This window comes from Mustela nigripes, chromosome 8 (assembly GCF_022355385.1).
Source record: "Mustela nigripes isolate SB6536 chromosome 8, MUSNIG.SB6536, whole genome shotgun sequence".
Taxonomy (NCBI): Eukaryota; Metazoa; Chordata; class Mammalia; order Carnivora; family Mustelidae; genus Mustela; species Mustela nigripes.
This window is the reverse complement of record NC_081564.1, coordinates 6,050,499-6,067,660: the sequence shown is the minus strand read 5'-3', so window position 1 is coordinate 6,067,660 and position 17,162 is coordinate 6,050,499. Positions and strand designations below refer to the sequence as shown.

At 42.1% G+C, this 17,162-nt stretch overlaps 1 protein-coding gene across 8 annotated transcripts in view; it reads right to left on the bottom strand.

Annotated features, from left to right (window-relative positions):
- Positions 1-17,162, bottom strand: part of MPHOSPH9 (M-phase phosphoprotein 9) — a 66,886-nt gene that overhangs the window by 35,339 nt on the left and 14,385 nt on the right. For 7 of the 8 annotated variants that reach the window (XR_009405857.1, XM_059408284.1, XM_059408279.1 and 4 more), the window contains 6 exons: positions 13,477-13,567; positions 11,219-11,325; positions 7,445-7,570; positions 6,824-7,284; positions 6,330-6,485; positions 2,172-2,259 (listed from right to left, as the gene is read on the bottom strand). Coding sequence is in view for 7 of the 8 variants with exons in the window: in XM_059408284.1 (XP_059264267.1) it covers positions 2,172-2,259; positions 6,330-6,485; positions 6,824-7,284; positions 7,445-7,570; positions 11,219-11,325; positions 13,477-13,567 (1,029 nt within the window). In the remaining variant the exon portion in view is untranslated. The remainder of the gene's footprint in view (positions 1-2,171; positions 2,260-6,329; positions 6,486-6,823; positions 7,285-7,444; positions 7,571-11,218; positions 11,326-13,476; positions 13,568-17,162) is intronic. The other variant, XM_059408280.1, reaches the window with a different exon arrangement.

Genomic DNA, 17,162 nt, shown 5'->3' with positions numbered 1-17,162 from the left:
TTTTAGGGGTGCCGGGTGGCTCAGTCAGTTAAGTGTCTGCCTTCAGCTCATGTCATGATCCCAGGGTTCTGGGATGGAGCCCCACATAGGGCTCCTTGCTCAGCAGGGAGCCTGCTTCTCCCTCTCTCTACCTGCTGTTCTGCCTACTTGTGCTAACTCTCTGTCAAATAAATAAATAAAATCTAAAAAAATAACAACAAATCAATCAATCAATATATACACATTTTTAAACCAGCTTCATGACATTATCATCAAGTATAGACACAAAACCACTGTCTGAGACACTGTGGTGCTGGGCTCATCTATAGGCACTTTAATGAAAAAAATGACCATGGCTATCAGGAGAATGATTCTGAAACCATACCTAGAATCTGTTGCCCCACATTAATATTTAGAGAATAATAAAGCTTTTATTACCCTATTCTCTCACTTACTAGGAAAATATAAGAGAAAATTCAAAATACATCTGATATGTTAGTATTCATTCAGTATTTTATTTTTTTTTATTTTAATTTTTTTTAAATATTTTATTTATTTACTTGAGAGAGAGACAGTGAGAGAGAGCATTAATGAGGAGAAGGTCAGAGAGAGAAGCAGACTCCCCATGGAGCTGGGAGCCTGATGCGGGACTTGATCCCGGGACTCCAGGATCATGACCTGAGCCGAAGGCAGTCGTCCAACCAACTGAGCCACCCAGGCGTCCCTCATTCAGTATTTTAAACATTAAACTAGGTGTCGGGCAATACAGTGCCAGAAATATAAGATTAGCAAGAAACACAAGTCCCCGACCTCGAGAAGCTTTCAGGTTAGGAGACAAAGATAACCAAAAACACATCAAAGGAAGGCAAAGAAACAGTGCACAGAACATAACTGGCATCTTCCAAAAATGTTACTTATAAGGTTACATGCAGAAGAATAAAACTTGGTAATGCACGAAAAAAAAAATTTTTTAAGTTTATCATTCCATTTATACACCCAAGAAAATTAAAAAACCAAGTCCAGGGGTGCCTGGGTGGTTCAGTGGCTAAGCGTCTGCCTTCAGCTCAAGTCATGATCCCAGGATCCTGGGACCGAGCCCCAGATTGGGCCCCCTGCTTGGTGGGAAGCCTGCTTCTCCCCTTCTCACTCCCCCTGCTTGTGTTCCCTCTTTCGCTGTCTCTGTGTCAAATAAATTAAATCTTTAAAAGTAAAAAAACAGAAAATAAAAAAATAAAAACGCAGTCTACATAAACTCTTGTACATAACCATTCATAGCACTGTCATTCATCATGCCCAGAACATGAAAACCAAACACCTATCCCCGGATGAATAGATAAACACAGTCAATCCCCACAACAGAATGCTACTTAGCCACAAAAAATAGTGAAATACTGATTCATCCTACAACATGGATAAACCTTGAAAAATCACACCAAGTGAAAGAAGCCGGACACAAAAGGTTATATATATGATTCCATTCACATGAATGTCCAGAAGAGGCAAATCCTAAGAACAGAAAGTAGAGTAGTGATTGCCAGGGGTTGGGGAGAAGGAGTTTTGGAGTTAGGAGGGAAAGGCTGATGGTTAAGGGGTTCAGGGTTTCCTTAAGTGAGAAAATATTCTAAAACTAAGTGTAGGGGATGGTTGCGCAAGTTTGTAAATATACTAAAAACCACAGAATTACACATTTCCGAAGAGTTTTATGATATATAAATTAATATTCCAATAAAAAGAATTTTTAAGTGTCAAAGTAGGGGCGCCTGGATGGCTCAAATAGTTCAGCTTCTGCTTTTGGCTCAGGTCATGATCTCCAAGTCTTGGGATCGAGCCCTGTGTCAAGCTCCCAGCTCAGGGGGGATCCTGCTTCTTCCTCACCCTCTGCCTGCTGCTGCTCCCCCTGCTTGTGCTCTCTCTCAAATGAATAAATAAAATCTTTAAAAAAAAATAAACAAATAAATAAAGTGTAAAAGTTTATCCTATCATATGACGCCAACAGCATTCAAAATATAAACAATAAGACATCCTAACAACAACAAAGAAAGCACATAGCCAATGTTTTCATAAAACTATTTGTCTCTAACGTTCAGTTAACAAAAAGGTTTAAGTTTTTAACATTAAGTTTAACTTTTTAACATTAACATTAACATTTTTAACATTAACATTAAGCCACTAAACAACAAAAGAGTACTTACGACTTCTATTTCCAGTAAGTTATTCTTATTTTCAAGTGTTCTCACACGACTGGTAGCTTCATTCAGAGCACTATCTAAATGGCCACATCTAAAAACCATAAATTGAAACAAAAAAATTACAAGATAAAATCCTTTCCCTTCAAAGTATTCTACGAATCTCATTCTCTAATATGCCACATAAATTCTCCAATGATAGTGAACATTAAGGATGCCATTTTAATAAATACATCCCAATAAATTTGATGATACTCTTTTCCAAAGAAAGTAACAACAGAAAAGACCCCTAATACAGTTAAGTGAAAAAAGCAAAATATGAACAGACATTTGTACACCCATGTTCACAACAGCAAAACACACGCAAGTCAGAAGATGGAAGCAACCCACGTGTCCAGAGGATGAATGGATAAACAAAGTGTGGTCTATCCATCCAATGGAGTAGTATTCAGTCCTAAAAAGGATGAAAATCTAGGGGCGACTGGGTGGCTCAGTTGGTTAAGCATCAGACTTTTAATTTCGGCTCAGGTCATGATCTCAGGTTGGTGAGATCAAGCCTCTCATCGGGCACTATCTTGGGCGCAGAGGCAGCTTGAGATTCTCTCTCTCCCTCTTTAAAAAAAAAACAAAAAAGGAAATTCTAACACTTGCTATAACATGGATGAACCCTAAGGGCATTATCTAAGTGAAATAGGCCAGACGCAAAAGGACAAGTACAATTCCACTTATACGAGGTCCCCAAGCTCATATGAGGCGTCAAATTCATAAACAAAAAGTAGGATGCTGGGGCGCCTGGGTGGCTCAGTGGGTTAAGCCTCTGCCTTTGGCTCAGGTCAGGATCTCAGGGTTCTGGGATCAAGCCCCGCATCGGGCGCTCTGCTCATCAGGGAGCCTGCTTTCCCCTCTCTCTCTGCCTGCCTCTCTGCCTACTTATGATCTCTCTCTGTCAAATAAATAAATAAAATCTTAAAAAAAAAAAAAAAGTAGGATGCTGGGTGCCAAAGGCTGGGGGGCAGGGAATGGAGGAGTGTTGCTTAATGGGGACAGGGTCAGGTTTGCAAGATGAAAAAGTTAGTGCACCGCCTGGGTGACAGTCAGGCGTCTGCCTTTGGCTCAGGTCATGATCCCAGGGACCTGGAATCAAGCCCCACGTCATGCTCCCTGCTCAGGGGGAAGCTGCTTCTCCCACTCCCTCTGCTGCTACTTCCCCTACTTGTGCCCATTCTCTGTCAAATAAGTAAATACAATTCTTTTAAAAAATTATATTTAAAAATACAGGATAAAGAATGCATAAAATTGATCTTTGTTATGAAAAAAACTTATAGGGGCTCCTAGGTGGCTCAGTTGATAAGCGTCTGCCTTCAGCTCGGGTCATGATCCCAGAATCCTAAGATGGAGCCGTACACTGGGCTCCCTGCTCAGTGGGAAGCCTGCTTCTCCCTCTCCCACTCCCCATGCTTGTGTTGCCTTTCTCACTGCATCTTTCTCTCTCTGTCAAATAAATAAAATCTTAAAAAAAAAAAACTATATATAGATCTGTGCACTATGATTTCTAGGATATAAAACTTAACTTTGGAATGTAACCGTAGAGGTTGGGTAGGGAGAACTCTCATGTTACATCCCTCTGTACTTTTCCAAATTAGCCTGGATCTATTATTCTTATAATTAAAGACCTTCCTAAAGTAAATCATCACAGAACCTCAAAATCACAAAATACACAGAAGAATTCCATTTTCATTTTGACTCGGTGTTAATGAACTGTGAATAAAAACTATTATCTATTTGACACTGATTATAAGCCAAATCTATGTTAAGCACTTTACGTTCGCCCTCACAATCCTATGAGTGAGGACTGCTATCATTACCATTTTACAGATGAGAAAACAGAAGCTGCATTCCTTCTGGGTTGAAAGCAATCACTGGGATTTGAAACCTGGCAGTGTGGCTCTGGGGTTCACACTCCTAACCACTGTGTATTGATGCTGTGCAGAAATCAAATACGGATAAAACTGTTCTTGAAAGAGGGCGCCTGGGTGGCTCAGTTGTTAAGCATCTGCCTTCCAATCAGGTCATCATCTCTGGGTCCTGGGATCGAGCCCCACACTGGGCATCCGGCTCTGGGGGGAAGCCTGCTTCTCCCTCTCCCACTCCCCCTGCTTGTGTTCCCTCTCTCGCTCTCTGTCAAATAAATAAATAAAATCTTGAAACTAAAACAACACATGAAGGAAAGAGCACAAAGGAGTCAAGTGGAATTATGTTATGTTAACTCTATTTTTCTATTTTAACCACCACACTGACTGTGGTAGGAAACTGTGTGACAGAACAATCGGAGACCAGACTGGCCCACCATGTGTCAGGGGCCCCGTTCGCAGTGGCAGAAGGGGTTCTCCCCCTTGCAATTTTAAGTTTGAAAAAGACTGCTGTGGGGACACCTGGGTGGCTCACTGGGTTAAAGCCTCTGCCTTCGGCTCAGGTCATGGTCTCAGGGTCCTGGGATCGAAACCGGCATCGGGCTTTCTGCTCAGCAGGGAGCCTGCTTCCTCCTCTATATCTCTGCCTGCCTCTCTGCCTACTTGTGATCTCTGTCAAATAAACAAATAAAATCTTTAAAAAAAGAAGTTAAAAACAAAAGAAAAGAAAAAAGAAAAAACCTGCTGTGTATGCTGACAACTTAAAATTGGTTTTTGTTTCTGGCGAATCCTTTCTCTCGTGCCAGGTGACAGTGACTACTGCTGTGCCCCTGCATGCTCTCTGTCCCCTCCCTACCGCGCCCCCCACCGCGGCCGTGGCAGTTCTACCGCAGCCACTTCTTCAACCCCAACTTCTAGGCCGCCCACCTACACCGCCTCACCGCTCTATGGCTCTAGCAGCTTCGGGGTAAAAATAGTGCTTTACTCAGCAATCCTTCACTAGGCACCTTCTCTAGCAGCCTCTCTGTAATGCCTCCGTTTTCCACAGGAAGCACCTACAGTCCTCTTTGTACTCCTCTTTGTCTTCTTGAAAACAACAAAAAAACAAGAACCAACTTCCCCCAGCCTGCCATCTACCCTTGTCCTTTTATCCTAGAAAACCTAAACCTGGCTTGTTTCGTTCTGGTTTTTGTCAAACTACTGCTCTTGACCACTGCACCCCCAGTCCCGGCCTCACCCCCACCCCCACCCCCAGAAGCAGAATGGAAGCTGCTGTGACTCTTGGGAATAAAACAACAGGTACCACAGCAGCCACAGGCTAGTATCAAGGCTAGTTTTCCTAGAATTCTGCAAGTGAAACTATTAACTGCACCAGATGATTTCAGCTCCTTCTTAATTTTTTTTCAAGGGGATTTGTCTTTTTTCTGCCTTAAGGATCCATTCTTGGCTGCTACATCAACGTCAGTTTTCAATCTGTTTAAGTCCCATTTAAATGTAAAATATGTGGTAAATATGCTGTTACTAATACCAGTTAGAGCTTCAAATTTTGTTCAGGATTCTCTCTCTAAAACAGGTATCCGGCCATCCTTAACATAACCGTCCCCTGTGTTGTCATGTTGGTTTCTTTTTTGAACAGGATAATGGCTTTCACAGGTGCATGTGAAATCTGGGTTTATGAAAAGATTGAGGGGGCGCCTGCATGGCTCAGTGGGTTAAGCACTCTTCCTCAGTGGGTTATGCCTCATGCCTAAGCCATGGCTCAGGTCATGATCTCAGGGTCCTGGGATCAAGCCCCGAATCGGGCTCTCTGCTCAGCAGGGAGCCTGCTTCCCCCTCTCTCTCTGCCTCCCTTTCTCCCTACTTGTGATCTGTGTCAAATAAATAAATAAAATCTTTAAAAAAAAAAGAAAGAAAGAAAAGATTGAGAACTGCTCGAGGACGTTAGTCAGAGATTTCTTAGATTTCATAGTACTAATCCCCCACAAATGAAATTCTTTTAAGTACACAAAATCTGCTCAAATATTTCAGTATTTTGTCCATATGAAACAAATGCCCTCATGTCAGCTACCACTCTGCTTTATGAGGTTGGTTCAAACCTATAAAAACAATTACTTCGGCAAATATATCTCTGTTACAATTTTCAAATCTAAAACATGTTTTCAAAGTCTTTCATCACAATATAGTATACTGCAGAAAAAATAATATATTCCAAGTTGGAGAAACACTAACTTTATAGTTGAATTATAAATTTTACCTGTCTACAAGAATTTGATTGGTTTTCTTCCAATCTTCAACTGCAGAAATTTCCTTTGCCTCCAGTTTCTGTTTCAAACTATTTATTTCTGATTCATAATAAGCTCGAAGATCCGCTATGTGTCGGGCATGCTTTTCCTTCAGGTTCTGCCTAATTCTGTGGTTGAGGGCAAAAAAAAAAAATTTAGGAGAGCATTTCCTCACTCTCTATCCCATAAGAGAAACCAAGAACACAATCTCTTGTAATCAAAAGTACAGCCTTTTTCCTCTGCACACCCACAGAAAACATAACAGATTATTACACATGTTGACAACTAATTAAGCAAAAAAAAAAAAAACCAACCACATGGATCAATCTTTAGATGTTCTCCCTTAAAAATTCTGTATCTCGAAGATTTTATACGTTAGGGACAGTCAATAAAAACCGCTGCCATCATTCAAACAGATGTCATACAAAATCGGCTAACGTTAGAAGCCATGCACTGAAATACATACTTGGACAGTATCACAGGATCTTCCAGGGAAGCCAAGGAAACGCATTCTGGGACACTGCTGACTGTCCCTGGAAGCTGGGACGGACTGACTGAGGCTGAGGTTCCCATGACAGTGTTTTCTTCATCTACAGTGTTGACCGAGATGTCATTACTATTAACAGTATAAACTGAAGGAAACGTGGAACTGGTCCTACTTTCATTTTGGAATCCATGATTTTTCCAAGAGTCCACTGGTGAAGCTTTTGAATTTGAGGGATATTTTGGGAATCCAGATAACTGAGAAGCAATATTACTTGCTTGTGAAAATGAGTCTATGTCAGAGTGACTAGACATAGTAGGTTCTAGAACAGCATCTGGTGAAAAGGATATTCTGTCATCAAGGGCATTCAAAAAGGCCTGTGGTTGAATCCCTGAAATCTGCTGATTTGGCTTCATGTGTAACGTCGGATCTAGAGTTAGTACCTAGAAATAAGACAGACAACAGTAAGGTTTTGCCCTCAGTACTCCGTGTTTGTTTTTAAGTGAGTAGGCTTTAGATCTCCTAGGGAAAATAAAGCTTAAGATAAAAGTTAAGAGTCATGAAGCAGCTTTCATTTTCAGTCAGAGAGTGTTGACAATTTACCTCTGGTGGATGATTTGGGTTGGAAGGAGAAGTGAGATTCCTCTCAGGTAACTGCTTGTTTTCCCTTTGTTTTTTATGATAAATATCCTTCAGTGATGGTAGCTTCATCTCATTACTAGTATTAGACTTAAAGATATGAAACAAAATTATTTGAATGGTATTATCAATGATGAAAAAAGTTTACTGGTATCAAGATCAGCACCACAAAAAGATTCTGGAGAGATTTTAAATGAACTGAGACTCTATACTATCGGACTTAGAAAACAAATTTAGAAGTCATTACCTGTTAATTATGAGTCTCCCTCAGAATGAAAAAAATTAATATCCCCTAACAATAAATATTAAGGTGGTAATCTGAACCCAACTTTTTAGTAGCCTAAGAATACTTCTAAAGAATTAAAAACTTTGGTAGCCCCTCCGACTCAAGATAAAAAAATCAAATTTTGAGGTAAGAAAAGACTTCATCATGCATAACCAAAGCAGGATGAGAAGAGTTCTGACTAAATTAGTATCATGTGACTCAAGGGGACAGATATAGGGATACCTTTATAGTTATTTTCCTATTTTTTAAAAGATTGATTTTTTTTTTAAGATTTTATTTATTTATTTATTTGACAGAGATCACAAGTAGGTAGAGAGGCAGGCGGGAGTTGGGGGAGCAGGCTCCCTGCTAAGCAGAAAGCCCAAAGCAGGACTCGATCCCAGGACCCTGAGATCATGACCTGAGCTGAAGGCAGAGGTTTTAACCCACTGAGCCACCCAATGCCTAAAGATTTATTTTAGAGGGAGGAAGAGGATTGAGCCCATACACACAAGCAGGGGGAGTGGAAGAGAGGGAGAGAAAGACAGAATCCTCAAGCAGATTCCCCACTGAGCGAAGGACCGCCCCACCCATCACACAGGTTCAATCCCAGGACCCTGAGATCACAACCTGAGTGGAAATCACAAGTTGGACGCTCAACCGACTGAGCTACCCAGGAGCCCCTTCCTATATTTTTAAGAGTTGGCAGACCAAAAAAAAAAAAAAAAAGTGTTAAGAAACAAGTTACCCAGTGGAAATAAGACCCTTTTAAAAACTCTTAAAATAAGAAGGCATGACCCTAATTACAGCTTGAAGACAGGGCTCTGCCACGCTGGAAATGTGCAAAGAGGTCTAAGCTCCAAACATTAAAATCTCAGCCTTAAATTATTTCCAGGTGGGAGCTATTGCAGAGCGTGGCAGTGGATCATTTAACCCCAGGTCTCATATATAAACCATGGACTTTCTCTTAAACGAGATTACAGATTCAGCAAGAGGTACACTGAAAGCATTGAAAGAATACATTCACAGGGGGCTTCAAGTTTGTGTCCAATTTCCAGACCCTACACAGCCTGCAGAATGCCATGAATTATTTTTTTTTAATATTTTATTTATTTATTTGACAGAGATCACAAGTAGGCAGAGAGGCAGGCAGAGAGAAAGGGGGAAGCAGGCTCCCCGCTGAGCAGAGAGGCAGACACGGGTCTTGATGCCAGGACACTGGGATCAGGACCTGAGCCAAAAGCGGAGGCTTTATCCCACTAAGCCACCCAGGAGCCCCTGAATTAATATTTTCAAACAAGCCCTTTAACTAGCTTGTGAATAAGATGATTAATTTTTTTTTAAATGAACGACAGAGTTCCTCTTTTTTTTTTTTTAGATTTTATTTATTTATTTGACAGACAGAGAGATCACAAGTAGGCAGAGAGGCAGGCAGAGAGAGAGAAAGAAGCAGGCTCCCCGCTGAGCAGAGAGCCCGATGCAGGGCTCGATCCCAGGACCCCAAGATCATGACCTGAGCCGAAGTCAGAGGCTTTAACCCACTGAGCCACCCAGGCACCCCAAAGATGATTAATTTTTTATGTGCATGGGGGCACCTGGGTGGCTCAGTCAGTGAAGGGTCTGACTTTAGCTCAGGTCATGATCTCAGGGTCCTGGGATGGAGCCCCACAGTCCCAGGGACTCTGCTCAGCGGGGAGTTTGCTTGTCCCTCTCCCTCTGTCCCTCCCCCTGCTCGTGCCCCTCTCTCTCTCTCTCTCTCTCAAATAAACAAAAATCTTACACACACACACACACACACACACACACAGATCTTTTTAAGTGTGCATTAAAGGAATTAATTTGTTGACTATAAACCCTTAAAATTAATAATTTCCATAATGCTATTTTGGAATTTTACTTTTTATATACCAACATCCCAAAGGCCCTTTCAAAACTCTCAGCCTATAACAAGCAGTGCTCTGGTTGTGGCCTTGAGCCTGAGGAGTCCCTCCCTAGGAGCTTGGGTGAGCAGTTGCAATTCCTCCATAGAGAGCTCACAGTAGAACCATTTTTCACCATTTTCCACATCTAGGATTTCTTTTCATATTTTAACATCTGTGAAGTGAGGATGCCTCTTGTAATAAATGGCATCTTACACAGCTTGCGATCAAGTAGCAACCACGACCTAATTGTCATTGCCTGCTCAAAAGTAAGTATCAAAGACATCAAAATTGGCCAAACAGGTGTCAGCAGTCTGGAAGAAAATCCTAGAGACTACATCGGAACCCCTGAGAACCAGTATTTGAGGGATGGTGAATCCTGTATGTTTATCAATATTCCCCCACCTGGGGGCCAAACATAGGCCAGTTCTAGATGACCACTAAAGCCAGATAAAAACAGCACCAAGACCTTTCTTCCTTTTTTAAAGAAATGCTACATCCTCAAAGCTCTCGATGGCTCAAGGAAAACAGTATATGGGAAAACAGAAACCCACACTGAGTTGAAGAGAGCTGTGTAAGCCTCTATAGGTGAAAAAGTTTTAACAAACTTATATTACTTATATTGTCCTTTTTATGTGTGTTTAAGATTTCTTTTATAAAAATCCATGTTTAATTAGGTCTACAAGCTCTTTCAATAAGAATAAAATACATATTCTACTATAACAGTGCTCTCTTGGTAATTTTGGGAGGAGTGAGAAGACAAAACAGGAAGTCTTAAAGGCAACAGTGTCTTAGCATCACCAAAATACTGTGTCCATTTGCTGATGGTGCAGATTACATCATGCACACAGTGAGTCCTGCAATGACAAAGCCCACTGAGCCTTCCGGCCCCTCACAGTCTCATTCCTCAGCTTTCCTCCCTCTGTGTTTATCTCTCTTTTTCACTCCTTTCCTGAAGGATGGGATGCTGGATTCCGCCCCATTGTAGGACTCTGTTGTTCCCCCACGGCCCCGCCAATGCTGGTCAATCATGCTTACAGCTCTCCTGGTTACCTTCAATGTAATCCCTTCTTTTCCCAAACTACCTTCTCACCACCTGACCAAAACATGGACATACACAAGCTGGATAGTTTTATTTCATTATTCTGAAGAAAATACATTTCTCAAAGAAAATTAACTAGGCAAATTAGAATACTCAAAATTATGGTACAAATGGATTAGAAGGAGGGCATAATAGGTTGGAGAATCAAAGCCAGGTGTAGAAACAGCAGAAGCAGTTGTCTGCGGACCTACTGGATTTAGAATCGTAGGCACAAAATCATCTCATTTCATTTTACAACACAGTAACTGGACATTTCTAATTCTACTCTTCAGTAACTTTCCTATGATCACGTAAGGCAATGAATGAGAGACCCCATTTCAAAGCAGGTATAATTTACAGCCCAGGCTTTCTTTAATATATCAAATTGGAAAACACAAAATTTATAATGAAACAGCATATTTAACTACACCTGTATAATGCGAACACCCACCCACAATGTGTTTTTAAATTACCTGGCCGGGAGACATATCTGTGCAGGAGGCTGGTGCAAACGTCTTCTCTAAAGTTTCAGGCAAAGAGTGATACATGTCCTTCTCCTCCAGCTTCCAGTAAGTCAGTCCTATGGCACACAAATATGACAACATAGAAGACTGAGGAAAGAGAATAAAAATGCTCTCTAGGAGAGCTTATTTCTACTTAAAGAAAATTATATACAGAGAGTGACTAGTTTTAGGCTATATGGGAAGTTGAATTTTGATGGCATAGAATCTCTTAATTGCCTTACCATGTAAGAGTTCTAATTTAATGATCCAAATATTTAAAACTGAAATGTACTACTACAAGGCAAAATATGGGGCACCTGGTTGGCTCAGGCAAGAGAGCACATAACTCTGGATCTCGGGGTGGTAAGTTCAAGCCCCATGTTGGGTGCAAGGATTATAAAAAAAAAAAAAATTTTTTTTTTTAAGTCAGGATAAACTAGTACAATCTAAAATGTACTTTGGGGCACCTGGGTGGCCTCTGCCTTTGGCTCAGGTCATGGTCTCAGGGTCCTGGGATCGAGCCCCGCATCGGGCTCTCTGCTCAGCGGGGAGCCTGCTTCCCCCTCTCTCTCTGCCTGCCTCTCTGCCTACTTGTGATTTCTGTCTGTCAAATAAATAAATAAAATCTTAAAAATAAAACAAAATAAAAAATATATATATACTTCATAAAAGACCATTTCTTTAGGAACAGTACAGAAAATGCAATATAAAGAATTCAATGGTTCAAATACACATTCAGAGTGTTTACTATGCCAGGCCAGGGAGCAGGAAATGTGAGACATGAACAGTAAATAAGTCACAAGGTATACCCGGAAGGTTAGAAGACGGTAAGCACCCAAATGGTTAAGATTTAAAAATCGGGTAAAAGGAAATATGTGGGGTGTGTGTGGAGGGGTTCTCGGGGTCGGCTCTTTGCAAGGTAACAAGACAGAGTAAGCATGTTAGCCCTGAGGGAGGTCCCCTACGTAAAAGGTGGGGAGAACATTTAAAATATAGGAAGCAGCAAAGCAAAACCCTAAAAGGAGACCATATCTGGCACATTTAAGCCAACAGCCTCGCTGCTGAAGCAGAGAGGAGGAGCCGCAGAAAATGAGGTCAAACAGAACAAGGCTAGACCTTGCGGGGCCTGTGGGTGCCGACGAGGACTCAGGCTGCTCTTCTGAGGGAAAGAGCACAGTGGGGTTTTGAGCAGAGAAGTCACATGATCTGACCCCTCTTTAAGAAGGACCCTACAGGGGCACCTGGGTGGCTCAGTGGGTTAAAGCCTCTGCCTTCAGCTCAGGTCATGATCCCGGGGTCCTGGGATCGAGTCCCGCATCGGTCTCTCTGCTCAGCAGGGAGCCGGCTTCCTCCTCCTCTCTCTCTGCCTGCCTCTCTGTCTACTTGCGATCTCTGTCAAATAAGTAAATAAAATTTAAAAAAAAAAAAAAAAAAAGAATCTGTTTCTTGGTTTGTCTCACTCTCTCTCTTTAAAAAAAAAAACGAAGAAGAAGGACCCTACAGGCTGTTGCACAGATGGAAGGGTGCAAGGGTGAGGGCAGGGAGGCTGGGCAGGACGCGCCAGAAACCCAGGGGACAGGTGATGGGAGCTCTCTGACGGGGGGCAGCATGACGGGGGTTGAATTCCGGCAGTTTTCATCCTGCAAGGCTAATTCATCCTGACAAACCGCATGTGGGATTGTGGGGGGGAGAAAATCAGTAGGTTACATCATTGAAGCTAAAATAAGCTTACCACGGAGAGTAAGGAACGGCTCACAAAGGGTTTGCATTTCTTTTTTTTTTTTTAAAGATTTTATTTATTTATTTGACAGAGAGAAATCACAAGTAGGCAGAGAGCCAGGCAGAGAGAGAGAGAGAGGAGGAAGCAGGCTCCCTGCCGAGCAGAGAGCCCGATGCGGGACTCGATCCCAGGACCCTGAGATCATGACCTGAGCCGAAGGCAGAGGCTTTAACCCACTGAGCCACCCAGGCGTCCCAAGGGTTTGCATTTCTTAATTCACTCTGGAGCACCTGGAAAATGCTGAGATGCCTTCTGCAAGGGTTTAAATAACTGTAAAAATATTTTTTTCCTTCTATCCTTCTAGAATGTGTAACACAAATCAATGCAAGTAAGGAAGTCAGACTTAGAGGCACAACACAACATAGAACAGATTTACAGAAACCGCTCCATTACGCCGTATAGCATCATCGTCCTATTAGAAGTTGTTATAAAAAAATGACTCTCATACCTGTTCCTGAATCAGACATCCAAGAATTTGGACTCTCATCTGGTTTGTTGAGGTAAAAAGCATGAGGATGCTTAGCAGCAGTGAAATTAGACTACAAGGCAAGAGAGAGAACTGTGAGTTCAAAGCTAAAAATCATTAGGCACAAACTGCTGACCCAAGGAATGAAAGCCAGGTGTCAACCCCCGGCCTAGAGAAAAGTCTCAGAGGGTTCACGAAGAAGGAGGAAAGTCTGGGTTTCCCCACGATTACAGAAATGCACAATGATAGGAACTAACCGTGAAGGATTTTCTTCTCCTGTGTGTTTACAAAAGTTGATTTGGGAGAACACGGGCAATTGGAGCTACTTAATGAGCTCAGGAAGAAAATGTATTTATAATTTGCCAGTAACATCCAAAACAAATTCAAAATGCCTGGAATTAAAGTCATTTAGGGTCAAAATTAATGTGAAAGCCCTAATAATTCATTTTTATCATTAAAAGTACAATAATTCAAACTCTAAAAACTGCTTTCAGTAATCTATATGAACTTCAAGTAGTAAACTATGTCTTTGTATAGGCAACAGGTTACTAACCACAGAGAAGGCTCGAAATGCTTGCTTATCACCGATTCTGATAAAAGTACTGAGCCAACTACTCCTTGCGGTGTCTCTGGCATCGTCACAAGAAATTTAACAGAAGAGCATTTTTATCAGTATTTTTCTCGTCAGCTCCACCATCATCGAACTTTTAGTTTCAGTTAAGAAGTATTTTTTTTTAATTTTTTTAGAAAGGAGCTTTTTTTTTTTTTTTTCTTAAAGATTCTATTTATTTATTTGACAGCGATCACAAGCAGGCAGAGAGGCAGGCAGAGAGAGCGGGGAAGCAGGCTCCCCGCTGAACAGAGAGCCTCATGTGGGGCTCGAACCCAGGACCCTGGGATCATGACCTGAGCTGAAGGCAGAGGCTTTAACCCACTGAGCCACCCAGGCGCCCCTGTTTTTGTTAAGTATTAAAGTTGTATTGCTCACAATCTTGTGTGGACCCACAGCCAAAGTAGAAGGCTACAGAGGTGACAGCACTCTGCCTACCAAGGAGGGTGTCTTCCTTATGCTAAAACAACAGCTATTTCAAGATGGGCTTCAAAATAGCTAGTACCCAAAGAAACTACCATTGTAGAAAGAGAAAACTGGATGCCAAGAGGATTCTGTCCCTAAGGATTCCCTGACGTAGACTGAAACTAGAAAAAACAGGAGAAGAGGAAGGATGAAATAAAGAGTTTCAACGCGGTAAATCCGCAACATTTGACTCAGGATTATGCGGGTAAGAAACGCGTTCACTTCAGGTGTGGCACCTCGGATTCATCAACTACCTGTATCTGAAAGCCATCGAAAACTCAAATAAAAGAAACTTGATCTCCCATAATGATTTCCTACCAAAAATACCACTCATCTTTAAAAAAAAGAAAAGGAACGGAAGGCGCAGCTGGGTGGCTCAGTCAGTTGAGTATCCGACTCTTGGTTTTGACTGCGGTCAAGATCTCAGAGTCCTGGGATCAAGCTCCCCATCAGGCTCCACACTCAAGAGCAGAGTCTTCTTGAGATTCTCTCCCTCTCCCCCCGCCCCTCCCCCAGTGCTCAAGAGCCTGTGCATGCACTTGCTCTTTCTGGCTCTCTAAAATAATAAATGGGAGAGTTGCCTGGGTGACTCAGTTGGTTAATCATCTGCCTTCATGGCACCTAGGTGGCTCAGTAGGCTAAGTGTCTACCTTCGGCTCAGGTCAGATCCCAGGGTCCTGGGATTGAGCCCCACATCGGGCTCCCTGCTTGGTGGGAAGCCTGTTACTCCCTCTCTCACTCCCCCTGCTTGTGTTCCCCCTCTCTTGCTGTGTCTCTGTCAAATAAATAAATAAATAAAATCTTAAAAAAGAAAAAGCATCAGTCTTCAGCTCCAGTCATGATCTCAGGGTCCTAGGATAGAGCCCCATGCTGGGCTCCCTGCTCAGCAGGAAGTCTGCTTCTTCCCCTCTCCCTGCTCTCTCTCTCTCAAATAAATTAAATCAAGAAAGAAAGAAGGGAAGGAAGGAAGGAAGGAAGGAAGGAAGGAAGGAAGGGAGGAAGGAAGGAAGGAAGACGTTGTCTTTTTCTGCCAACCTAATTCAATAAAAAAAGCAACTTTCAGGGGCACCTGGGCAGCTCAGTGGGCTAAGTCTCTGCCTTCGGCTCGGGTCATGATCTCAGGGTCCTGGGATCAAGCCCCGCATCGGGCTCTCTGCTCAGCAGGAAGCCTGCTTCCTCCTCTCTCTCTCTCTCTCTGCCTACTTGTGATCTCTGTCAAAAAAATAAAATTAAAAAAAAAAAAAAGCAACTTTCACCCCCATCTCCAAATACTATCATGCTCTCACTCACACCAAACAAGGATATAGCATCATGGCTGACGGCACATGGGTTCAAAAGAACAGTTCTATGAAGGCAGTCCTACAGGGCGGGTCTCAGAGGCTCGGCAGCTCCTGTAGCTTCCTGCACCCTCACTTCCCTCCTGAACACAAAAGCGGAATACGTTCAAGAACTGTGATATGAAGAAGCCTAAGTATCACTGGCTGGCAAATGAAAATTTACTGAAAGAAAAAAGAACAGTGCCTTAGGAAGGCTGAGGGACTGTCTCCCTATGACTTCTATTTATTTTTCACAGGATGATGCAAAGACCATGTTTATGATGATCAAGAAGTGGTCAATTTTGGGCGCCTGGGTGGCTCAGTGGGTTAAGCCACTGCCTTCGGCTCAGGTCATGATCTCAGGGTCCTGGGATCGAGTCCCACATTGGGCTCTCTGCTCAGCAGGGAGCCTGCTTCCCTCCCTCTCTCTCTGCCTGCCTCTCCATCTACTTGTGATTTCTCTCTGTCAAATAAATAAATAAAATCTTTAAAAAAAAAAAAAAAAGAAGTGGTCAATTTCTAAAGATACCAAGTTTGCAGAGATCAGATATTACAATATCAATGTGTTATACTAAACAATGTTACTCTATGATAATTTAAGCCAAAAGGGCTTCAAAGGGCTTCAAACTTACTCATATCTGTAACTCTTCAACAAAAACAGCTGCTAGATTAGCAAAACGGCCACACAGAATTTAACCATGTAATCTCTCAAAATTTGGGTTATAAATTCAGAGTTGTCTTGAAGCATTCACACACATAGTACTACTTCTTACAACTTCATAGTAATACAAATTATTTGAGGGCTTAAAAAAAAGTTAAGTGGATCACTCTCTGACCAAATGTAAACAGTTGCAGTACAAAGCAAATTAGGACCCTTACAAAATGATTTTCCCTTTTTTTTTTTCAAGATTTTCTTTATTTGACAGAAAGAGAGATTACAAGTAGGCAGAGAGGCAGGCAAAAAGAGAGAGAGGGGGAAGCAGGCTCCCTGCTGGGCAGAGAGCCCGATGTAGGGCTCGATCCCAGGACTCTGGGATCATGACCTGAGCCGAAGGCAGAGGCTTTAACCCACTGAGCCACCCAGGCTCCCCTCACTTTTTATAGTACTTTACCCCTCCTTATTTTTGATTTCCAGACCACTAAAGAACCAGTACTTAGAGCAAACTATTGTTTCCAATCCTTTGAGACACCCGAAGGCAGATAGGTCAATAGTACAAATTAATACCATAGAAGAAAGGGCCGAAAACTTATGTTGATGAGTATGTAGTAAACTCCAC